This window comes from Acartia tonsa, chromosome 13 (genome assembly GCF_053477335.1).
Source record: "Acartia tonsa isolate MP-2025a chromosome 13, ASM5347733v1, whole genome shotgun sequence".
In the NCBI taxonomy this organism is placed as follows: Eukaryota; Metazoa; Arthropoda; class Copepoda; order Calanoida; family Acartiidae; genus Acartia; species Acartia tonsa.
Window position 1 is genome coordinate 41515739 of NC_137272.1, and position 26882 is coordinate 41542620.

At 33.9% G+C, this 26882-nt stretch overlaps 1 protein-coding gene across 2 annotated transcripts; it reads left to right on the top strand.

Moving 5' to 3' along the window:
• The first annotated feature begins 497 nt into the window (after positions 1-497).
• On the top strand, positions 498-26882 carry LOC145304706 (eukaryotic translation initiation factor 2-alpha kinase-like). 2 transcript variants are annotated; one of them, XM_080146649.1, is made up of 34 exons: positions 498-591; positions 1141-1268; positions 3493-3701; positions 6018-6135; positions 6740-6818; positions 7313-7380; positions 7636-7735; positions 7999-8105; positions 8463-8545; positions 9125-9211; positions 10339-10455; positions 11207-11283; positions 11632-11755; positions 12336-12431; positions 12973-13035; positions 13414-13551; positions 14023-14140; positions 14814-14901; positions 15510-15612; positions 16914-17040; positions 17664-17750; positions 18049-18132; positions 18709-18971; positions 19436-19531; positions 19924-20002; positions 21185-21226; positions 21515-21575; positions 22073-22177; positions 22420-22572; positions 24016-24106; positions 25064-25123; positions 25825-25928; positions 26309-26363; positions 26756-26882. In XM_080146649.1, exons 2-34 carry the CDS (start codon positions 1169-1171, stop codon positions 26825-26827), a joined length of 3354 nt encoding a protein of 1117 aa, XP_080002775.1. In that variant the 5' UTR covers positions 498-591; positions 1141-1168; the 3' UTR covers positions 26828-26882. The 2 variants fall into 2 exon arrangements, with proteins under 2 accessions (XP_080002775.1, XP_080002776.1); XM_080146650.1 differs by lacking the exons at positions 24016-24106; positions 25064-25123; positions 25825-25928; positions 26309-26363; positions 26756-26882 and adding an exon at positions 23291-23470.

Below are 26882 nucleotides of genomic sequence, written 5' to 3' on the forward strand. Positions count from 1 at the left end.
TTTTTAGTAAAATAAAACTTTTTTAGATTGGTGAAGTTTTAAAAATAAGTTTAAATGTAAGTTAATCAATCTATTAAGATCACAGAATATTTTACACTCTCCGTATGAATCGTTGTACAGCCACTGAATCTGTTTGAACGGACCTAATTTAAGATCAAAAAACTAAATTGATTAAAAAGATACCGATTAGGAAAGTAGTAATAATGGGGTAGACAACTTTCGCAGAATTCCGTAAATGTGTGAGTTTTAAGAATTTAAAATAGAAGTAGAACTATAAAATTTGGCATGACAGTTGCTTTAATGGGGTATGGATATGTACTATATTAGAGCAATAGCCATACAAAACTGTAGAGCTCTACTCCTCTTTTAAAATCTTAAAACTCACACATTTACGGAATTCTGCGCAAGCTACCTCCCCCTTCAATGTAATTTTAAACTATTTAGGAAATGCACCATAAAAAAACAATCATTTGCTATAGATGTCTTCTTGTTATTCCAGATAAAAAATGTGCCAACATCATCCACCTTAACCTTCTGCTGAACTGGTTTAGGACATCATTGTTGGAAGAAAGAAACATCATTTAATGCACCCAGGAATCAATCCCTTACAATATTTTACTTTTATTGAAACAATATTTGAGTGCAATTTAAAATAAATTCTCTGCCAAAAATAGATTTACTGATTATTTTTTTCATTACCTACAACTTTAAAAAAAATAATATTTATGTTATGGATGTTTTTATTCCGAAAAGGATTTGTTATATAGTATTTCACTTGCGGTGGTTTTTATACAATAGTTACTAACAGAAATTAGAATATAACCTAAAGCGAAAGCTATTCTAATAATGACATATTTGTTGAAAAAATTTCTTTTTTTATATGGCCATAAAAATGTACAATAGGATTCTGGATTCTATAAAATTTGTAAACTAACTTTATAGATGTAATTTTCCCAAAAAAAAATAATGCCTACCCGCCGTTTGTATTGCTCTAGTAATCTCAAATAAGTTGGTTTTTGTTTGTATGTCTGTCAATGAAAGTACAGAAGTAGTATTTTCATTTTAAAAAGACAAGCTTTCTTTCCATATCTTCAGTGTGAACCCTTGCCTTAAATACGCAGTATAAGGGATTGATATTAACAGGGCAGACTAAAAATATCTGATTAAAATGAAATGGATAAAGTGTGTGGTGTATGTGTCAGCTGTCTGGTTGGTCTGTGGCTGTGTCATCTATGGGGCCAAAGCCAACCCAGAGCAAGATAACACAGGTAAATAGATGGATAATTAGATGGACATAAAAAGCATACATAGATAGATAATAAACAGTTGGATTGTCTGATTGTTGGTTGATCTGCAGCTTTTTATCTTTGGGGCTAAGGTCAACCCAGAGCAAGATAATACAGGTAGATAGATAGATAATTAGATAGACATAAAAAGCATAGATAGATAGATAATGAACACTTGGATAATCTGACTGTTGGTTGGTCTGCAGCTGTGTTATCTATGGGGCTAGGGCCAACCCAGAGCAAGATAACACAGGTAGATAGATAGATAATTAGATGGATATAAAAACATAGATAGATAGACAGATAATGAACACTAGGATAGTTCGACTGTTGCATAATCCTGTTATATAAAGTAGTTAGCGTTTTTTGTCTGTACCGAAGGATCTCGCTAACCGCTGAACCGATATTGTTTTCCTTTACAGTGAAGCTTCTTATAGGTCCTGGGAAGGTTTTAAACTATTTTTGGGGAAGGTGTCCTCACCCCCCTCCCTCCCAAAAATATTTTTTTACTCTTTTAAAACTCAAATTTTAAATGGGATGAGGTCGACTTTCCCCCTTTTTACCTTAAGTGTCCCTAGAAGCTTCTAGGGGAACACAGTAATAGTGTCTGACTGATTATGACGTAACAAAAAAAATTAGCCAGAACGATGTCTGTCTGTCTGTCCGTCCGTCTGTCCCTTAAGATCTCGGTAACCATTGAACCGATCGGATTCTACTCTTCAGGGAATATACCTACTGGTCCTGTGGTGGTTTTATGCTATTTTCTTGGGGGGTGGGACGTCCCCAACCCCCCCAAATATAAAAAATTTCCTCCACTTTTTTTTCTTGCGTAGGTACCTATTTTCCCCCATTTTTTTTTCTTATGGGGAAGTTAGCTCACATAAAACTACTGGCGGCAGCACCAGTAGTACTTAATGTTTTTTTTAATTACCTCTTGGTGCAAAGCCCCTAGAGGCTAGGGGCGAAGCCGCTAGTGTTATATATAGGGCTAGGGCAAACCCAGAGCAAGATAACATAGGTAGATAGATAGATAATTAGAGAAATATACAGCTATAGATAGATAGATAATAAACAGTTGGATAGTTCGGCTGTTTGTTAGTGTGCAGCCTTTCTTTCTATGGGGCAAGAGCCAACCCAGAGCAGGATAATACAGGTAGTTCGATAGATAAGGGGGGGGGGGGGAAGTTTGTACAGTTATAGGAAATGAAAATTCAGTATCAAATTTTGGCCTGGCCGTTTGGGCTTGTTTTTATAGTTATCATCCTAATTCTTTTTGTAAACTCTCTTATATGATTGGATCTACCTGTAAAACTTTGAAAATTGAATTTTGGGACTTTCCTTCTAGGGGCTAGTGGTGCAAAAGACCCCCCAAACACTAAAATTTTAAGTTATGAGCTTATTTTTAAAGATATCGAGCTGTTTTTTAAATGGAAGCTTTTATTGCATAAATGAGTTGATTAGCCATCCCATATTTCATTTTTGCACCTTACCTCTAGGGGCATGTAAGCTCAAAACTTATAAATTTTGTATTTGGGGGGTTTGTTTTACTCCAAAAGCCCCTAGAAGTAAAGTGCAAAAATGAAATATGGAGTGGCTAATCAACTCATCTATGTAATAAAAGGTTCCATTTAAAAAATCAGCTCGATATCTTTAAAAATAAGCTCCTAAGTTAAAATTTTAGTGTTTGGGGGGGTCTTTTGCCCCACTAGCCCCTAGAAGGAAAGTCCCAAAATTCAATTTTCAAAGTTTTACAGGTAGATCCAATCATATAAGAGAGTTTACAAAAAGAATTAGGTTGATAACTATAAAAACAAGCCCAAACGGCCAAGGCAAAATTTGGTACCGAATTTTCATTTCCTATAACTGTACAAACTTCCCCCCCCCCCCCCTTAATTAGATATAAAAGGGTAAAAAGAGGTTCCAGGACAAACGCAGGAGTGATAGATAGACAGAAACATAGATAGATCAAAGAAATATGGGTTAGTTCAGTTGTAACTTGTAATATAAATATTTTATCATAGAATGTAGTTAGAAGGACAGCCAAACAGTTATAAAGCAGGCCTTTTTAAAAAAGCTCTTGTTTGGAAGAAACTGCAGAAACAGTTGTAGATAGATAGATGGACAGATGAAAAACTTATAATCTCCTAAACTTATACCTACGAAAAATATAATTTTCTTCTTTGAAACCAAAATTTTTAATTTTCAGAAGATGAGGAATATGTTGACATTACACCAGCGCCCCCGGTCAGCTCTACAACCCCCCTTCCTCCCACATTCTCTGTGGGAGGTACAGAGGAGGATGCTCCGCTCCCCATTTGCCCTCCAAAGCCAGCTATAGAGGAGAAGAGAGGGCTGTCCAATGTTTTATTGGTCAGCACACTGGACGGTCAATTATCAGCTTTGGATTTAAGCAAGGTAGGACTTTGATAATAGTTATTTCTCGCATTGTATTTTACACAACTTTCCGCGGATATGAAATGTACAAAGATTAAAACCAGTTTTTTTAGCCCCGACATGCCGAAGGCACTTGCTAAAAAACTGGTCTCAATCTTACGATTGTACATTTTTATATTCGTAGAAAACTGGATATAATACGATGCCAGACATAGTTTTTTCTCGTATGAACGAGATCCGGTTCTAATCCACTGGATATTAATCGGTTTTGAATGAATATGAGAAAAACTTTCTAAAAATCCGTCAAGATGTTTTATTGATGATAAGTATAAAAACGAATCTATTGACCTTAAAATGCTACCTTCAATATTTAGTTTATTAAAAAAATCCACTGCATGCAATGTTCAAACATATCTGTATAGCTAAAAATCTGCAAAATGTTCAAATGTGTATTCCTAAGTATGGATAAATGTTATGAAGTCTTACTATACTTTCAGTTAGCGTTGATTAATAATTAAAATGTGATCCTTAAAGTGTTGTTAACAAAAATTGCGTAAAATCTTGCAATATATGGTTTTAAAAAATCCGCTAGAATGTTATACATAGGGTAACGTGGGGTAAATGCGGTAGGGGGGTCTAATTCCGGTCACTCGACCAACTTTTTTAAAACCGTTTTTTAACGGTGTTCTAAACGTTTGCGAGAGATCTTCAGAAAAGCAAAGTTGTAGTTTATTGCCTATACTTTCATTTCTTACTTCAGCAAATTTTTGTCAGATCACTCCTTCTATGATTTTTTTGCCCTCAAAAAGTTGCAAAAAATTTGCAAAAAAAAATTTTCAAAATAGGCCATGTTCAACCTAAAATTGTGAAAAAATGGTAAGTCCTATTGACCCGCGGGTTTTTGTAAAATGAAAGATATGGCATTCATTTATCGTTTGCAATTGGAGGCGTTGTTCTAACTTGATTTTTTCATAATTTTTTTTTCGTCTCAAAAATATGGTCAATTCCGGTCACTTTTTTTACTTTTTTTTTATTACTATATTTATAAATATATTATACCCTAATGTTTTTTTCAGGTGATCTGGAAGCATGAACAACCCCAATGCATGACCTAAGCTTTAATCATTGCCTTGCCTGTTGTTAGATGTACATTATTAGTCATTTTACTGCTTGTATTATGTCATGTTTTGTTGCCTAAGCTTTTCAAATTGTAAAGACATTTAAAATTTTTCAGACACATTTTTATAGTAATGGGAAGAGTATATCACCCAAAGGAACACCTTAAATATTTGCCTGAAGATGTATCAGCTGCATTGGCTCATGTAAGAAGGGGTATGTCTATTAGAAACACCGCTAGAAGATTTGAAATTCCATATGAAACCCTTGCATCTTTTTCGTATAAGAGGGTGTTCGCGATTTTTGCGCGGTTTGGATTTTTAATGTCAAATCGGCTAGGATTAAGCTAGAAAGGTGTTTAAGGTGTCTATAGAAAGCTCTTTGCATGTCCTAACAAAAACTCCCCAGGATATGGGTTCTATCTCCAAGATTTAGAGTACATATTCAAGATTTTGCATTTTCAAAATTCCTGTTGCATAAAATGTGTTGAAATATTAGAGTTAGACCCCATATCATTTCAAGTTAATTGTCAGACATGTAATTTTGCATCTTTAGACACCTTAACCATCCTTGTAGGTCAATCCTAGCCAATTTGAGACAAGAAAAAATGTATCAAATACTGCTGTCAAAACTGGCAGGATTTTTAAAATTAAAAATTTTTTGGGAAAAAATCACTTTTTTCAAGAAATTCCAAGACCTGCGAATCAGAAATTGCCTCTAATTTATGTATAAAGCTTAAAAAAACCTAATCATATTATAAAAAGTATGATTTTTTTTTAAAAGTTTGCATGAAAAAAATTGATGTTTTTTTTTGCGATTTTACCGACTTTTTTAAAATGGGGAAAATGTTGTCAAAAAATTGTCTGATCTGCATGCGACTAGTACTGTTAGAAAGCTAATGACCTCAGCTTTCTACTCATAGTTTAATATTTAAAAAAAAAATATTTTAAGGGGGTGTTCCACCCCCCCAAAGTCAACTGACCGGAATAGCCCCACCGGTGGGGTTATTCCGGTATAGGCCAACCGCCGCCCTTTAAACCGATTTTTGACCGACTTCTAGTTGCGAGATCTTAATGGGACCAAGACAGGCTTCTTCGTTATTGCCATATCGTTCATTTGCACTCTTAAAAACCGGAAAAAGTTTTTGGGAAGTATGTTTTTTTTTAAGTTGAAGAAAAAAATTGACCGGAATTACCCCACGTTACCCTAGTTTTTTTTCAGGATGGAGAAATGTTATGGAGTGTGAGTATGCACCCAGGAACTTTGCTTGATTCAACTATTTCCAACATGGACCTGGATAACAGAGGATACTTTGTCAAACTTATTCCATCTTTAACAGGTGTCTATTTTAACTTTTAAAACATTAGTTAATCATTCTTAATATATTAAGTAAATTATATTAATTAGAGTAATATTTTAATGGGTTCTAACTTTCATGCAGTTTATAGAATTTTCTAATGTGACGTGTCGGCGGTTTCCAGTAATCTATCTATCTTTACTTTATATCAAGTTGGGTTAGTTTAGGTTACATTGGGCAAATAGAGGTAGGCATAAAGAATACAAAAATAACCTTACCCCGCTCTTATTTAAAGTCATTAAAAAAATAATGGTGGGGGGGGGGGGGGTATATTCTAGGTACTTTGAGGGAAAGCACCAATATGTCTTATTATAGCCGTCTCCTCAGTGTTTTGCACTAAGGATTAAATTAGTTTCATAGGGTATAGTCCCTCTCGTGGCAACGCCTCTAAAGGGGCGTTTCGTCGTATTTTCACAGTGGGTTTTGTTAGACTATTTTAGGTTAAGTTAGGTGATTGCCCTGCAGGGGCTAGGAATAGGAGAAAAGCTACTTGAAATACGACGAAACGCCCCTTAAGAGGAGTTGCACGAAAGGGACTAAATCTGTTTCATTGAATCTCTTTTGTCATTTAACTTTTCCTATCAAGGTCGTCTGTACAAGTTTGATGGTGAAGTAGTGGAGCAAATACCCATGGATGTTGACTCACTTTTAGGTTCCTCACAGAAGTAAGTTTATTTCTTTGCCGTAGTTTAAAAACAATATTAATTAATATATGATATGTTATGACTATGGATACATACTTAAAGGTATAATATTAAGCAAATCATCTCTATAATAAATTCTAAAAAATTGTAAGTTTGCTCACATTTTATGTATCTTGAACTTAAGCAATTTTGAGAAAGAATAATACTGAGTTTTTAAAAACTGTATTATATTGTGTGGAATATTATATTTGCTGTAGGCACTTTTAACTGTTATTGTTTAGTTTATTTGTCCTCCTTTCTGATTTATTCAGCTTCACTCTTATGGATGTTTCATCCTCGTTTATTGGGAATTAAATTATCTGATCTAAAAACAAACTGCACATCAAATGCTACGAAATTTTTTGTTATACCCTTTTTTTATGAATTGAAGTCATTTTTCTGTTTTTTTTATTGCTCTCCTTTGTTTTTCTCTACAGCCTTTGTAGATGCGCAACTTATTGGTAAATTTGTTTAAGAATGCAGGAGAATATTGTAATAACTGGAGGCAAAGAAACAAGAACATATGGAATTGATGCTAAAACAGGTTAATTATCATTGGTGGTAGCGTAGCTACTCTATATATTAATTTTTCTCTCCGTCCATCCGTCAGGCCGTAACACTAAGGGGGAACTGTGAAATTATTAGTCTTTATTTTAGATTGACTGCTGCTTCAAAATACCCTTTTTCAAAGAGCATTCATTATACAGCTAATTTTAATTGGGCCTCATAATTCAAAAGTATTCTTACATTGATCTTAGTGGACAAAAAGTAGGTATGATATTTCATAACTTTTGTTTAGGCGAGGTGTTATATGAGTGTTCCATGAATGAATGCAACAAATTCAAGGAGGATTCTGTGGCTGATATGTTTGTTGTTCAATGCAGCACTAAAACTGTCAGGTGAATCAAATATATTATTTCCCACAATGTTTTATGTTTTACTATGGTACCTATAACAATTTATTTTAAGTGCAAATTCTTTCAAATTTTTAGATAAAGTAGAACATTTAAAATGGATTTATTAAAAACAAAATTCTGACACATTCCCTTCTCTTTTTGGGATATTTTATAGGTTTTTTAGATGATTCACTTTCGACCATAACAATCCAGGATAGTGCTATTGGACATCTATGGCTCCATATAAAACATTCTGTATATTGTAGAGCCCATGCCCCTAAGACTGGAGAACAGAAGTGGAATTTCTCTGTGAGTCTTCATGATGTCTCTTTTTATCCGGGAAATGATCCCTGTGATAAAAATGACACAGAAGGTATTAACATTTTTTTTCATTATTTCCAAAACCATCGAAAGAACGAAAGAGCACCCTTCCCCCCCCCTCCCCTCCCCTATCCTCTTATAAACTAAAGTAACAATACATTTGAAATGAAATAATACTTAAAATAAGGGGGGGGGGGGAGAGTTAGGTTTTCGTTTATTTGTATTACTTTAGGTCAGGTATGGTTATACTGGGTACAGGGTAGCCCCACAGTATTGGCAAGGCATAAAGAATAAAACAACGCCCCCCCCCCCCTTCTTGTTTTTAGTTTAATTCGAAAGTAGAGGAGGGGAGTTATCAGTGCTCAACCGGCAATTTGTGTGAAACCACCAATAACTTACAATGTTTCAGGGGATAAAAAGGAGAATGATGGAGAAGCATTGATTGATGATAACATCAAGACAGTTGTCCCTGAGGGGATTGTTTGTGCCACTAGGAAAGATACTTGGCAATATTTCAAAACAAAAAAAAAATAATTTAAATTGCAATTGCTATTATATTTTTTAGGGTTGGGCCGGATATCCGGTTTGGCCGGTTATCCGACCGGATTCCCGGCCATTTTCAATATCCGGCCGGATACCGGAGATTAAAACTATCCGGTAACAGCATATCTGGCTGATTTTTGACGCCGGATATCCGGTTATCCGGTAATTTGCAGGATATCGAACGTTGGACAGATATCCGGCCCAATTCATCAGCGTGTCGGTCGGGACAAAAGAACTAAAGAAAAGAGTCCCGTTGGACAAAAGTTTTACTTGAAAAAAGGCCTATAGATATAATACATAATGTCCAACAAAAAATAATAATAAACAATTACACGGCAGCCACAAATGTTACATATTCCTAAGTTGTACTACTACATATTCTATTTAATTTTTTTATTTGGACCTTAATATTATAAGTTAAATATATTCGAATTTTTTTATGTATCATACAATGATTACAAAATATCAAAAAATAATACCCCTTAAAAAGTACGCTTTAAGAAATTAATTAAGTATCTAAAACTGCACAGGGATGATTCAACTCTAAAGTGGAAGAGAAAATTCCAGGCCCCCATCGTAGATGTTTGGCAGCTAACTGGCAATAATCTTCTAAAAGTAAATTTATTTTATGTATAATTAAAGTTTATTAATTTCTCTAAAGCTGGAATAAAATGATTTTAACTTCAACTCGTTAGAATAGTTCCTAAATCCATTTAATTTTGATCAGATTGTTTTTGATCAAGTCAAAAGGGTAGTTTCACGAAATGCATTTGAACTTAATTTACTGAACTGCATATTTTTTGCTAGTTAATGGGTTAAACTATATTTATATGGCATATATTTGAAAGAATTTCAATTTTCTACCACGTAGTTTTGAAAATATCAAGACTTGAAAATCGTCTTTTTGTGATATATGCAATTTAAAATGATGATTTTCAAGTTTTGATATTTTAAAAACTACGTGGTAGAAAATTGAAATTCTTTCAAATATATGATATACTAGAGTTGGCTCGATATAATTATCTCCCTATTGGCTAGTTTTCTATATGCATATCTATTTTTCAATAAATCTATTTTCCTCACCCGGCATTACTATCTAAAAGAAAGTAAATATTTAATAATCTAAATGATTTTAAAAAGATTTTTTAAATTATATTTTTTTCTTTACATTACCATCACCAAAGGGTTAATGATGATGATTACAATTTTAGTTTAATATTTGAACACACAAAGTGTCGCCACAATCGAATTTTTTTAAAATAGAGTTTTCTTAAATTTATTATATTATAAATCTAAACTTTCTTTTTTATGATTAGAAATTAAATACATTGATATAAGGTAAATAGCAACATGAAATTAAAAAAAGGAAATTATTTTAATAAAGTAAAATAATGGGTCTTATCGTTCTGGGCAATGAGAGTTTATTATGGATTATTGGAGCACTATGAGTTTTAAACAAATATTCCTTGGAAAACTTGAGCTCGTTTATAGACATTTATTTCCTATATAGATCTGACATGGATCTTGAAGCAATTAAGCAGGCTGTTTTGTACATGTTAAAAATTGGAGGATTTCATTAAATAAAAGTTATCGCAAATATACTTAGTAAATAATTGTAGTTTAACCAATTAACCAGGATAAAATATACGGTTCACTAAATTAAGTTCAAATGCCTTTCGTGAAACTACCCCTTTTAAAAGATGTTATTCAATTGCATTTTTTATTGATGTCATATTGTTTAGGTAAACTTGTTCTCTAAAAATCACATTCCGCGGCGAGACGTTCTTTTGGATGATTCTGTAGCCGACGAAAATCCTTCTCTCTATATTGGCAAGCATAATAATCAGCTCTACATACAGGTAGATTCCTTCACTGATTGTGTGTAAAATCTTTGTTTTGGTAGATTTCCTTGCTGTATAGGTATAGATTATTTTTTAATAGATTTAGATTGCCTTTTTGGAATTATAAAACTTTATATTAAAATCTGTGAAAATCCTTAACAAGCATTTTTACGATATAACTTATTTATCCGTCTTTCTTTATGTCAGTTCATATACATGATCTTAAACGATAGGAAGTTTTTTTTTGTTAAGCATCTACTTTGGCATGCAAAATGTTTGTTTTAAATTGTTATCCTACAACAATATAAAGTAGGTAGTGAGGTTCTTTTGTCTGAGTTTAATTTCTCGGAAGTTGTTAGTCTTGAATGGGTTGTACTTTTCAAGGAATCTTTATAATGTCTTGGGAGGGTTTTAGGTTATTTTCCTGACCTTCTCCCATAAACCCCCCACCCCCCAAGGTTAGGGGCGAATAAACTAGTAAAAATTAACGTAAAGCAAGGCCTCACCTCGTGGTAAAAGAAGCTTGATTCTGAAATAAAAATCATCCATTAGACAGTGGTCAACACAATATCATTAGCAGCCTTCAAATTTCGTATCAGCAATCATTAATCTTCTTATTATGTTGGAGGTCGTCTTCTTTATTACATTAATCTTCTCTTTAGTTGACAAATATCTTGAAAATGTTTCTAGTAGTCTTCTTCTCTCTCATCTAAAATTAGGGAGGAGTTAGATTGGTGTAAAGTAAAACATTAAGATTATTATATTTTAGGAGTCAATAAATATCTTGATGGGAAGTATGTTAGCTGAAGATAGTGATGGATCTACAAAGGATGTAGATTTTCCAAGGTTTGTCAATTTAGATTTATCCAAAATTAAAAAATAAGAGAATTAAATAATAACATGTGTACTAATGTAGGATTGCTGTATAAATCCTATTGGGTATAGGGATATTAGTCTAAAGTTGCCTATAACTTCCTTAATAGTAAGATGAAACCTTTTTTATTGGTAGAAATTAATTTTATGTTTTACCGAGGCTTATTTATTGACCATCGAAATCATATTTTAATTTTGAAATAACATGATAATACACCTTGAGGTTCTGACCCTGCGAGCCAATATTCTCATATGTATTACCGTACCTATGGGGCTCTATTAACCTTTACCAACCTAACCTGTATTTTTTTGTTATTTTAGAGTGAGCTGGAAGCCCTACATGGTGACCCCGAGTAGAACTCCTATTATCAACAATGGACCTGTCCAATTTCAAAACATGTTGACAAATAATTATGATTCTGTCATGCACAGGGAAGATGCTAAGGTTTGGCTTACTTAACTTTGTAGTAGCGCAGCTACTCTTTATCTAGCGTATATCAGTACGTATGACTGTAAGGACAACGTTCTATTAAAGATTACAAATTAAGGGAAAGACAATGAACGATTAATAATACCTATTCTTTTCGAATTTTTATTAGTGCAATATTTTCTAAAGTTTCTTGTTAATTTTGGTTGGTTGCAAATTTGATTATGGATTTAGTTAAGGTCTTTTTACCCTCTAATACTGGATAAACTGATCAAAATGAATTTCTTTTTTTTTTGAAAGGTGTAGAAAATGTAATAATTAAATTTCCTTTATTTAAACGTTACACACTAGTACTAAGTAAACAAAGTTGGGGTATAGGCCTTTTAGTAACAACGCCTCTATAGGGGCGTTTCGTTGTATTTTCACAGTAGATTTTCTCCTATTTTTAGCCCTAATCCTGCGGGATAATCACCTAACCTAAACTAATCTATCAAAAGCTAATGTGAAAATACGACAAAACGCCCCTTAAGAGGCGTTGTCACGAAAGGAACTATACTCCAAAGTTGAAACCAAAATTTAATCTAATTTTATAATTAAGGTAACAGCACTAGCACTAACCTCTGGCAGTGCAGAATACCCCTATGATTCTGGTTTCTACCTTTACACAGAGAATACACCACAGTTAAACCCAGAGGTAGGTAGACATTTTTAGAGTAGCTTCATTTTTATGCTTGTTTCAATATAAGATATTCTAAACTTCTTTAGAGTGATCCACAGTTTTTTAGGTAATGAAAATTTATTTGATTAAAGTCCCAAAACTTGGAATGTCTTTGTTTAATAACAAATCATCATTTGGTTCATAAAAATATGTTTTTCAAATTAGATTGTTTTCTAAGTTGGGGGTAGATGTTTGCACATGATGGATGGAAGGGGGGGAAATAAGGTCATTTTTTGAGTATATCCCGAAAAGTTGTGTGCAACAGTTTAGTCGAATGCGCTTTTTAAGTCAAACTGTTCTTAATTATGAACAAGTGTATATATATTATATAAGGAATGGTCATATTTCAGAACAGTTTGACTTGATAAGAGCATTTGACTAAACGATTACACACAACTCTACGGAAAATACGCAGAAAAAATGACCTCCTTATTTAAATAACAGCTATCAATACAGATACCTAGAGTCTTTATTCCTTGTCCCGGAATTAATTGTGATTTTCAATATTTTTTTACAGGATCCCATTGCAAACATAACAGGATTGCTGGAAGGGCATACCAACAAGAACCAAGAGGAAGAGGTAAATATATACATTCTGTAGCGCAGCTACTCTTTTTATTTCATTTTTTCTTGTCCATTCAAGAGTCCCACCTCTTACTTTGTATGAGCAAGTTTTATTTTAATTTAGTACATTGTAAAGTTAAATCAACCAGTCCAAGTTTTTAGTTGTTAGAAGTGGAGTAATGTCCTTATTTTGTTTATATTCCTAGAGTAATAGATGATGTAACACTTATTAGACAATTTCAGTGTTACTTTTACAAATAGTGCCAAGGCAGTTATTCTTCTCTTAATCTCAATTTTGTATTATTTTTTTACGACTTCGACATTTAGTAACCTAGCAAATGCATTTATTTGTTCCGAAGTTTGTGGATTAAAATTCATTAAATATTTTATCAAGGAGACAACAGTAGAGTTGATATACATGAGTCTCTGGCATTGGTGGAAAGAGGTTCTTATGATTGCTGTAGTCACTGCCATCATGACTAATCTCCTCATCACTGGACCTATTGTTCATAATCTTAGAGATGATTTTCAAGTAAGAATTTATATCCATCTTTTTTCTACCTATATATCTATCTGTATATTGAAAATGAAATCTACTTATACAAACTTATACCTATTTCTACAAGCTTCTTATCATTAGACCAATTGTTCATTATCTTGGAGAAGATTTTAATGTATGCATTTTTATTCATCTTTTTTACTATCAATCTATCTATTAAAACTTATATTGTACTACTTATCATTTGAACTGTATGATAATCTTATTTGTAGTAATTTAAACATTCATATTTAATATTTACTTTAAACTTTCTTTTTAGAAATGACCAAACATTTTTCTGTCTATTAAAATTATAGTTCTTTCAAATTGATTTCTTTTCCTAACGGTATTTTTAACATTTATATCATTCCATGGTGCATTAAATATCGACACTTGTAAAAATTTGAATCGCTACTATAGCCAAGTCATGCACATATATGTATAATTGTCCATGTCATTGTCTAGGAATGGTCCCGACAACTAGTGACCCACGTAGAAAATCTGCAACGTGAAAGAAATGCGCAAGAAGTTGTTAGAGAAGTTTTTGTTGAAGTTCCTGTGCCAAGTCTAACCAATAATACAGGCATCATTAGATACAAATTGTTCTTAAACTTAGAAATTTAGGACAAGGACTATTTTGTCCAGTAGTAGCGAGTTAGAAACAAAAACGTGGAGAAAGATAAAGCTTCTAAAGATTAGCAAGTTTAATTATGATAACTTAATTTGAGTAAAATTAATTTGGTAGGGAGGGAGGAGGCTAATTTCGGTATGGGATTAATCCAGTAATTTTAACCACGACTTCGGAAAATGTCATTTTTAATCGGGTAACTGCTTTGAGTCCAACTTTGACCACTTTTAAAAATCCTAGCATAACGTCCTATTAGGACCTGATAAGACTTTTCCGTAAGATTTCTAATGGTCTTGGTTTCGTTTGAAAATTTTATTATTTACCCCATCCCCCCTTCCAAAAAAAATACCGAATTAGCAACCCCCCCTTAATCTACCTAAAAAGTCCCTTGCAGAAACAGTGAAAAGTAGACTAGATAATTAAAAGAAGAAAGTTCGCATTACGGACAGACTGCCTGACGGATTTAATTTTTTTCTAATATATTGCAAAAAAAGAATGGGGAATTGTTTATAGAGATTACAAATTCAAGTTATGAAAGGCAATTGGAAACATAAGTTTATGAAAATCTTTCTAGGGGTTTAATATCAATGATAAATTAATCATTTGTGTCAAATTTCTAATACCACAGGTTCTACTCCCAGCTCTGCGACTACTATTAACTCAAGTGGGCCTGACTTTTCTGATTACATGAGACAAGGATCACAATACCAATCTAGGTAAGTTGAAGAGTTAATTTTCCAGTGAAGGAGGGGACATTGGGCTGAATATTACACTAGTCTTCAAAGTTTTAAAATACCTATTTCTTATTCGTTAGTTTAACAACTTTGTGAACTTTAATTGAATTTTGATTGGTTGGTTTATTAAGTTGAGTGCCCGAGCGTTACAACCACTAATTGTACTCTACACAAGTAATAATGTTGTGTATCATCATTGGGGATGTACATTAAAATATCAGACACTGTCTTATACCTTTAGATCCCTGTAATTTTCAAAATAATCAAAAAATCTTCTGATTGTTAAGCAACTTTCATAGGATTATTTTTCAACTAAATTGTACAATTTGTATTTATAATTTTGTGTTTTGTATAAATACAATTAAAATAAGATAATTTTCATAGGTGGGTTGACAACCCTTTACACACCCTTACCCCACGCATTCTCATAATGAACTACTTAGGTCTTATTTTTCATTATAATGGGGATAGGGATCGATTTACTGTCCATTATCCTATCCCTGTGTTGTATGTGATTGTGTATATTCAACATAAATACAAGACCCAACAAAATTAGTCTGGCATCATAAAAATTAATATGTTAATTTCAGGTTTCAATCAGATTTTGAGCCAGTACAGTGCCTGGGCAAAGGAGGATTTGGAATTGTGTTTGAATGTAAAAATAAATATGATGATGTGTATTATGCGGTTAAAAGGAAAGTCCATGGCATAATTTTTTATTTTACTTTGGAAGAATTTGAACTATTTATGTCTTACATATTTTGTATCATGACAAACTTTTTACATGTTTCGCTTTTCTTCTACTCTTCTTATAAATACCTTAGGTATATAAATAACCCTTGTTTATTTCAATGGGGGGGGGGGGGGGGGGAAATGTGGTGACTCGTGCCACGACATTCCAGCAATTTTATTTTGGGTGCTACTCCCTTAGTTTTAGAGATAATTGGATGAAATCTTTTGGGCTGGGTCAGTAATTACCCCAACTAGAGGTATCTTTCAAAAAAAAACGGCGGCGGGACCGTCCGCCGCCGTTTTCCGCCGTCAACAGGGCTGCTTGTAAGGGGAAAAATTTTTGAAAAAAATAACATGGTCTCAAATGATTCCAAATTGTCTAATTCGGCGAGAATTGCAAAAAAAAAAATTTTGTTGGCGGCGGAAAACGGCGGCGGACGGCGGTCCCGCCGGTCCCGCCGCCGTTTCCTTCATTCAAATATATTTTACTTACCAACCTAAAAAGATTTTGTTTCAATATCTTCAAAATCACAGGAGAAGTACTGAATTTAAGATATACCTTGATATACGAGAATTTAAAAAAATGACTGTCCCCCCGCAGGGCTGCTTGTAAGGGGAAAAATTTTTGAAAAAAATAACATGGTCTCATATGATTCCAAATTGCCTAATTCGGCGAGAAATGCAAAAAAAAATTTTTTTTTGGTGGCGGCGGAAAACGGCGGCGGGCGGCGGGAGCGGCGTTCCCGCCGCCGTTTTTTTTGAAAGATACCTCTAGTTGGGGTAATTACTGACCCAGCCCAAAAGATTTCATCAAATTATCTCTAAAACTAAGGGAGTAGCACCCAAAATAAAATTGCTGGAATGTCGTGGCACGAGTCACCACATTTCCCCCCCCCCCCCCCTTTAATTTGTAACCATTATTTGATTGAAGTTTATAAGTGACGTTACGCTATAATTCAAAATGTCCGCCTGCATGATTTTTTTGGGAAAATGTGAATTTCTCATTTTTTGTGATATTTAATCTAACATGTATTTTTCTCTTTTTCTCTCTTTCTTTTTTTATGACCACTCAATAACTGCACTATCACTCACTTTGTCCGTTTGTGTCCGACAATTTTTGTGCCTTTTTTAGCTAACCCGGAGCCGGAGCTGTTATTTAACAATAAAAACGGCTCCGGCTCCAGCGAAATATGGCGGCTCTCCGGCTCCGCATCCCTGCTATATAATGTTGTCATTCTTGTTTTTACCATGGACTATGGCACAGAATAACCCTGCCATCATCTGAGGAGTCTAAAAAGAAGGTGATGAGAGAAGTGAAGCTTCACGCAAAATTGGACCATAAACACATTGTCAGGTTCTACACAACCTGGATGGAGAATCCTCCCCCAGGTAGCTTTGCAATTTTGATAGAATCGTCCCACTACAGCTGACCTTACCTCTTTTCTACATGATTTTTAAGTGACGATACGATACGCTAACATCCAAGGATATTAGCTTAAGTAACATGCAACAGACAGCTAACCCTTCGATTGCACGACCCTTGTCTGAGATGTTCTTACTGTACATGTTAATGAGTTGCGCCTGTTTATGGGCCATGGAATTTCCCCTATTTTAACGCTTTATGTTAAGCACCTGACATAGCAGCAGCAGAAGACTTTTCTTTAACGTCTTTTATTATGACGCTGTGACGGGCCGAGATTCAAACCTATCACCTCTCCGACACCGAGTGGATGCATTGCTTGTTGAGCAACGGTCGCGGGATCCCACTACAGCTAATCTAAAGCTGCAGACAAAAAACTTCTTCATATATTAGGATAAAATTGAATGGTTTTCTTATCATCCTTTAAGAATAAAAACATCCATGGTTTGATTGTTCTTACATCAGTAACGGACGTAAATATTTGACAGTTTGGTGGTTAGCTTAGTGAGGTTAGAGAAAAACAGTCCTCAGAAATTTATCTTCGGGTTTTTTTTAACCTGACACACACACTGTTATTGATTTTTGTTTAAAGGTTGGCAAAAAGAAGCTGACTCTTGGTTCAATGAAGAAGACCTAGGCTCGGCAGCAGGGCCTACAAATCTGGATCCTACAGAAACAGGTATACAATGATAGATATATAGAACCTCTTTATCTTATTTGTTAGCTCAGAAACTTTTACTGAATTTTAATTGGTATGTTCAAAACTTTGGTCCAAGTGTCCAAACGTTTTAATCATGAATTTTAATCTGTAGAAGGGCTATATTGTTTATTGTCATTGGTGATGTAGATAAATTTATCGCCCATTGTCTTTTAACTGGATATTTTATAAGTATAAACTTTATAAAAGTCTTTGTTTGAATTATTCTACGAAAGAACATTAACACCTATACAAAGTTGATATTATTTTATTGTTTTAGAGTATTCAACCCAAAGTAAAGATTTAGCTGTCAAGCATGATAGAAATCCTTTCTATCAGTACAGCATTTCATCACAAGGCTCCACAGGAACATAATTGTATACTTTACACGAACATACCCTGATAATAGAGTAGGTGCGCTCCTTAATGCTTAGATTTTTGTACTTTTGACTTCATAATAATGTGATTTTAATAATGTATTTAATTACAAAACTGTAAATAATTTTTATAATACAAATGATATGATACATGATTTTTCATTATGGCTCAAGACTGGTTCTAATCCAACGGATTTTAACTAGTTTCGAGGCCATACTGGAAAATATCTTTCTCGTATTCATTCGAATCCGGTGGATAGGAACCGGTTCTCATTCATACGAAAAAACTATGTCTAGCATCGTATTATATCCAGCTTTCTACGAATATAAAAATGTACAATCAAAAGATTAAAACCAGTTTTTTTAGCCAGTGCCTTTGGTACCTCGGGGCTAAAAAACTAGTTTTAATCTATGATTGTACATTCTAAATCCGCGGAAAGCCGTTTATAATACGATGCGAGAAATAACTATTCCAATCGCTTCAGTAATTTCAGTACAAGCAATTTTTCCCTATCATAGAAAAATCTCCGAAATTTAAGAGCAATACAATAATGAATTATTATCAGATGCCTTCCAAAGATCTTCCCCACACAAGCATCCCACCCCATCCTCCAACAAATATTCACAACAAATAGACTATGAGGATTCATTCAGTGTCAGGTTCGAGTACTCCAACTGTGATAGCAATAACTATAACAATAATGAGGATATTACAAGTGATACTGACAGCTGTAGTAATAATGCTAATTGTGATAATAAAAGTGATAGCAGATCACGGACTAAAAATGATCAAGTTTCGTTTGGAGGATTTTCCACGTTGGATGAAAGGAATGCTTAATAATCTTATTTTTAAAATGAAAAAGAAAGGGGGGGGGGAGAGCTAAACAATCTTGAACATAAGTACTTAGTTTTTTTTCTTATTTGAATTGAAGAAATTGTATTTAGTTTATGATTGATAATATTTTGATTAACAGAAAAGTTTAAAGACAAAATTATTCTTATTCTTGTGTCTTGTCCTAAATCCTCTATAATTCACTTTGTCTGTCCGTCAGTAAGTCCATCCTGAACGCTATAGAGGATATCTTTTCAAGTTAATATTTTTGTTCTGTAGGTATATATATGTAGTACTTATTTCTATTTTTTCTTTCCTCTTTTATTAAGATCACTCTACAATTACATTTGCTTGATATTTCACTTCTGTTTTTTTCTATCCATGATTTTTAGAGCTTCGCTACTTATAGATGTTTTGACCCTTGTTATATATAAATGAAAATAAGCATGTTTAAAATTAGTGGATTTTCTGTTGATTATAACTATGATGATACAACGAGTGGGGGAATCCATTTTCATGCTTCATCATCCCCTCTCACTGATGGCATTAGCGAGGTAAATTATCATAATATAAAAGTAACGGGATGATTTTGTTTCAAGCCTAAGGATCTCATCAAGAGAGTGACTGATATGGAGCTTCGTTACAGTAAAGATTATCTTTTAGGGGGAGGGTTACTCTTCCCTCTCAATAATATCCAAACTAATAAAAAAAACCTCCAACCACTAAAACCAAAAATGGAAGTTCGAAAACTCTGATTCCAATTCATATCCGCTGGATTAAAACAGTTCTTAGCCATACTGAAAAATCATTTATCGCATCAAGAAAATTTTACACACACGAAAATAAAATAGTATTAAAAGACCCGGGCCAAAATATCAAACATAAATTTTATTTCCTTATCCGTGGAAAAATGTTTATAATACGATGTGATTGATAACTATTATAGGTAAATGGAAGAAAAGAAGCTCTTTCTTTGGATTTAGACATGTCAGACGAGGATGCTAATGAAGGCTCCGTTAATTCAGGTAATTTCGATTAAGGACATATGGAATCAGTGGCGTGAACAGAAATTTATTTGGTGCGTGAGAAACCATTAGAGGATAAAATTTCAAAGGGGACCAATACAATGCACGAACGAGAGCAAGTGATTCTAAGCACCTTCTAGCAGTGAATCTAAATATTTTTTTGGTCAATATAAAACCATGGTTAAACTTTTTAAAATTGATATAACAATATTAAACTTAACCCTAGTATATTCACCCAAAAAAAACATTTAGAATCACTGCTGGAAGCTTCTTAGAATCACTTGCTCTTGTTTGTGCATAATGCTCTATAAGGGGGGGGGGGGGTGTTGGCCCCATATATTCCTGTACTCCACTGTTGGGAATTATAAAGTAGGTTCTTAATTAACAAGGATAACAACTCCCAAAGCTCAATAATTCAGTCGGTCGTACAAACGAACATTAAGAATGTAGATTTGCAATGTGTTAATATCAGGGATCTTTAGGGATAAGGCATTGGCCGATAAATTAATGTGCGATCCCAATGATGATACACTTAATTTAACCTTTTGTAGATTAAAACTATTGAGTGAAACGTCTGGACATAAAACTTAATGAACAGACCAATCATAATTTGATTAAATTACCCAAAAATTTGAAGTTATCGACTAAGAAAACTTCTTTATGGACTTTTGGTACTCGTGTAATTAAGACTCCAATGTACCCCTCCTCACTGATTTATTGTCTAACAATATCTAAAGGTCTATAGATTTGGAAACAAACTATTTGTCCGCCTGATAAAAATTATATTTTCAGTAGGGTTGGCAATCCGGATCCGGAATCCGCCCATTTTTTGGCCAATTTTGGAATCCGAATCCGGATCCGGAAACCGTTTTTTAATAGCGGATTCCGAATTCTCATTTGGTAGGCTAAAATTAGCGTCTTGAGTTTTTTCTTTCAACTCCTCCTCTTTAAAGGCAAAGATTTTCATCATTATAAATAATATCTTTTAAAATCTGGTTTGATTCTCGGGAGTGAATTATAGAGGACACCAAGAACATTGATTTTTAGGACATATGTAGCACTTAATTTTTAATTTTTTTAAATCCTTTTAAATATTGCTAGAATCCGGAATCCGAATCCGGCCCAAAAATTTGACAGATTGCCATCACTAATTTTCAGTAATTTTTATTTTCACTGTTTTAGATTGTTGTGATGCCCTGGTTTGGGACAGTAAAGAATTGAAAGGTCAGAATTATCAAAAGATATAAACCTTTCAAAAGAGATGATCCCCTGCTAGAGTGGAAGGAAAAAATTTTAATGTAGGAGGGGGGGGGGGCAAATGAAGAAATAACAGTCCTGAAAACATTTTTCCATTTTTTCTCCCTCCTTGGGGGGGAAACTAGGAGGGGGAAAAAATGAAATATTTTTCAGCAGGGGAAAAAGATAAATCTTTGCAAAATACACACCCATGTTCCCGTTTCATCTAAAAATAAAATTAAAAGTGTAAGGTCGTATTCATGATTTTTATTTCAGAAAAGAAGAATATAACAGTTGAAACCCGGTCCTATTTGTATATTGTTATGCAGCTTTGTAGGTAAAATATATCCGTAAAGAATTTAAATATTCACTTAACTAATTTAAATTCCCAATCCATCAGTGTTAGCATGACCTAAAGGACCAATAAAACTATGCCCTTTAATATTTTTGTATTTTCTCTACCCTATGAAATAAGTCATTTTTCATCGAATTTAATGATTTTATTATGGTATACTAGAGTATAGATGTATGTATATTGTATATACAGATAACTACCTCTCTCTCTTTTACAATGACCTTTTTTGTAAGCTAGCAAATTATTTTCTGATACTTCTCCCTCTAGTATTTTACTCTAATGGTTAAAATTACCTCATTAAGAAATATTTTCTGTTTTTTGTGCTTTTTCTAAAACTATTCATAAAGTAGCAGTATGTCTACCTATGTGCTCGTAATAAAACAATTCCCATTTCTTAGCTGTTTTAAATTATTTTATTTCAATTTCTTTTATGATGTCTGGAGACATAAGGTACAATATCTGAATTATTTTATATTTAGAAAAGAAACTCTGCGTGATTGGTTGAGAAACACGACTGTGAGAAATCAATCTGAAATTCTGGGATTCTTCTATCAGATTTGTGTCGGAGTTGAGTATGTACACAGGTACGCAGAACTGTAGCGTAGCTACTCTTTACATATGGTTATCCGTCCGATGGTCAGCATAGTAATTTTCTTCGCTGCTATTAAAAATAGATGTCCAAAATTTCTTGTAAACAGTTTCATGGCTAATGAGCAAGAACTTCTACTTAGTAATTGACTTCATTCTTCCAATTTTACTTACTCATCTATAAGGTAAGCTTCTAAAGGATGTTGTCATCCCTGTTTCAATCCTAATTTGCTTTCAGACAAGGCTTGATACATCGGGACCTGAAGCCCTCCAACATTTACTTCTCTCACGACGGTGTTGTCAAAATTGGAGACTTTGGGCTGGTTACTGGAGGCAGCCTACCCCAAGAACAGGTGGCCCCAAGTCTTGCTGGAGACCAAGCTGATTCCAGGTACCATACTCTATTATGCAAGGTTTGTTATTGATAAGACAATTCTAACATGTTAGTTACATCAAAGTTATCAGTTTCACATATTTTATAATAGTCGGTGCTTTTTCACAAAGGACCGGTTGAGCTCTGATAACCATTCCTTTATATTTAAACTTGCGGCTTCGCCCCTAGCCTCTAGGGGCTTTGCCACAAGAGGTGATCAAAAAAAAATTAAGGTGAAATTCGTAAAAGGACCCAGGAAATCTTCTGCAAAAGAAAAAAATTGGGGGGGGGTTGTTTTTTGGGGGGTTGGGGGTGTCCCACCCCCCAAGAAAATAGCCTAAAACCACCACAGGACCAGTAGGTATATACCCTGAAGAGTAGAATCCAATCGGTTCAGTGGTTACCGAGATCTTAAGCTTCAGACGGACGGATGGACGGACAGACATCATTCTACTTTGTATTATAGATATAAAATACTGGGGAGTGGGGGGGTAGTTTTTTTACTATGCTGAAACCCTGCTGGAGCCCCAACCTTGCGGGACTACCCAGTACCCAGTAGAAATTGACCTAAAGTAACAATTAAACAAACAAAAAAACTATTCTCCCTCTCCTTATTTTCAATTTACTTCAAAAGGAAGGTTTCTTTACTCGACAATACAATTTGAGGAAACGTCGTCTTTAATAAGTGTATGGCCTCCAAAAGTTTCGTTGCATCTCTGTATTCTGTATTTTGCAGGATAAATATGTATGACCAACTAACAGACCAAGTAGGAACACAGTGTATATATCTTTATATTACAGGATAAATATGTATGACCAACTAACAGACCAAGTAGGAACTCAGATGTATATATCTTTATATTACAGGATAAATATGTATGACCAACTAACAGACCAAGTAGGAACTCAGATGTATATATCTTTATATTACAGGATAAATATGTATGACCAACTAACAGACCAAGTAGGAACTCAGATGTATATATCTTTATATTACAGGATAAATATGTATGACCAACTAACAGACCAAGTAGGAACTCAGATGTATATATCTTTATATTACAGGATAAATATGTATGACCAACTAACAGACCAAGTAGGAACTCAGATGTATATATCTTTATATTACAGGATAAATATGTATGACCAACTAACAGACCAAGTAGGAACTCAGGTGTATATATCTTTATATTACAGGATAAATATGTATGACCAACTAACAGACCAAGTAGGAACTCAGGTGTATATATCTTTATATTACAGGATAAATATGTATGACCAACTAACAGACCAAGTAGGAACTCAGATGTATATGTCTTTATATTACAGGATAAATATGTATGACCAACTAACAGACCAAGTAGGAACTCAGATGTATATATCTTTATATTACAGGATAAATATGTATGACCAACTAACAGACCAAGTAGGAACTCAGATGTATATATCTTTATATTACAGGATAAATATGTATGACCAACTAACAGACCAAGTAGGAACTCAGATGTATATGTCGCCTGAACAACTAGCACAACAATCATATAATCACAAGGTACTAACAGTAGTTTGGATCATGTGAAGGAAACGAATTCGCTGGTTTCGTCATATTTTCACAGTAGCTTTTCTCCTATTTCCAGCCCCTGCGTGGGGCTCTATCCATGTGGCGCCAATTACCTTATCCTGCGGGGAAATCAGCTAACCTGACTTCTAACCTAACCTTTTAAAAATTATGTAAAAATATGAAATCCGCAACTTCGTTTCCTTCACATGACCCAGTAGTTTCTTTAAATAATGTTTTATTTTTCTTATTTATAACAAATATACCAAAACTTTTTAAAATGAAACCTTTAAAAAAAATATTCGTGAAAATGAAAGTTTACATAATAACAATTTAGTTTTGATTAAAGGCACTGGAAATTAAACTTACGCTTGAAAGGTGTTAGAAATGGTAATAGAAAGGCATAGGTTTTTTTATTTATATCAATACAAAAAAGTGCTTTAAAAGGTATGATTTAGGTAAATCCGTAAAATTTTGAGTAAGCTTCTAGTCAAATGCGCTTATTTAATTAAGTCTAACTATTCTTAATGTTGACCAAACTAATAGTATTATTAAACGCAAATTGTACACAGTGTGACCTTAAAAGCGCATTTGACTGGTACCTTACTCACAACTTTACGGAATTTTGCGAAACCTACTATTCCCTTATAAATAGGGTTGGGCCGGATATCCGGTTTGGCCGGTTATCCGGCCGGATATCTGGCCATTTTCAATATCTGGCCGGATACCGGATATTAAAACTATCCGGTTACAGGATATCCGGCTGATTTTTGACGCCGGATATCCGATTATCCGGTAATGTGCCGAATATCGAACGTTGGCCATATATCCGGCCGGAACCGGATATCCGGCATTAGAAATCAGCCAGATATCCAGTATCCGGCAAAAAAAGTATCCGGCCCAACCCTACTTATAAATTCCTGCTTGTATTTATTTTAATAATGTTTACAGGTTGATATTTACAGTCTTGGATTAATCTTTCTGGAACTTTGTGTCTGTTTTTCTACCCAGGTATGGCAATTTAAGTGCATTTTCTCTTAAATCTAGCTATACTTGTCAGTTCCTTTGCCAGTATATGTTTTCCAGGGATCTCAAGGGAATAATTGATGTACATTGTACATCCCCATTTATGATACACAAAAGTACCCCTTCTGTAGATTACAATTATTCTTTGGAACTACCAATCAAATTCAATTGAAGTCCCCAAGTTGTCAAGCCAACGATTGAGAAAACGCTATTTAAAACTTTGGAACTAGTGTAATAAATAGCCAATTGTCCCCTCCTTCCCTGCTTGTGGCTTGTGAAAAATTGCGCGAAACGTGTGCTGCGAACACCTCAGGAGTCATAACGTCTTGTTAGGTTTGACAATGTGTAAAATTCAAGAGAGAGAGGGGACAATGGGCTGTTTATTGCACTAGTCCCTAAAGTCTTATATTAACGTTTTCTTATTCGTTGCCTCAACAACTTTGGGGACCTTAAGTCAATTTTGATTTGTTGGTTTATTAAATTAAGTGTTTAAACGTTTCAACCACTAATTAAATTGTCATCTACAGAATGGATAATTTTGTGTATAATGATTGGGGATATACTGACACTGTACGTACATCTATTTTTGGGCCATTGTCCTATCCCTTTAGATCCCTGGTAAAATTCAATTATCCATCCATCCCTTTCTGATCTCTTGGTTACTAAATAATTAAATTTTGTGACAGATGGAGCGAGTACAAACATTGACAGCTGCAAAGAAGCATATCTATCCAGAAGTTATCAATAGTGATCCCAACTTTAAACAATTATTGTCCAGTATGTTAAATAGGTAAGTGTCCTATTATATAAAGCAGTAAGGGTTTTTTGTCTGAAGCTTAAGATCTCAAGAACTAGCAAACCGATTGGGTTCTCTATTTTAGTTAAGCTTTACATAGGTCCCCTGATGGTTTTAGGCTCTATTTCATGTTCAGATTTAACTTAAGTCTTGGAATGGTTTTAACCTATTTTTTTCAAATCCTTTGAATACATAGCCCCTAGATGCTAAGCGCGCAGCCGCTAGTTTTTCTAAAAGTAAAAACAATCTATAATAATTCAATTGTCGATTTGTAAGAAGCTTTTGATAAGGCAGGTGTCATATAGGGACGGATAGACCAACACTAACAAAAGAAAAGCAAATCACTCAACCTAATTAAAAAAATATATTTATAGATCTGCAGAATTGCGGCCAGAGGCTGAAAGTATCCTGGAACTAGAATGGTTACAGGTAAAGCTATGGAGTTGGTAACTTTGTATTTTTATGCATCAAGTGGCAGGATGTCAGTTTGTATGTGATAGTGCCTTGTCAATGTGTCAATGGGTACATTTAAAAAAAAGTTATTAATAATTTTTCAAAGTATTATGTCTACAAGTAATAAAATATCATATATGTTCGTTTGTAAGTTTTTAGTAGCGAAGCTACTCTATGTACAGTACATCCGTCAGTCCGTAACGCTATGGGGGAAACGTGATTTTCTCAGTTCCTATCGAATAAAGACAGCTTAAATTTTTAGAGAAGATTCCTATTGACATATGCTCATATAATTCATACATTGTTTTGTCCATCTGTCTGTTGATAAGTCAACATTCTACATATTTTCATTAATTCATATGTTTCAGAATTACAAACATGAAAGCTCGAAGAGAAAGAGATTGGAGTCAAATAGTTTAGATTTACCTAAACTTGCTTAGAGTGTACACTGTACATCATATTTATAAGATTTGAAGATCTTTCTCTTCCGCAAAT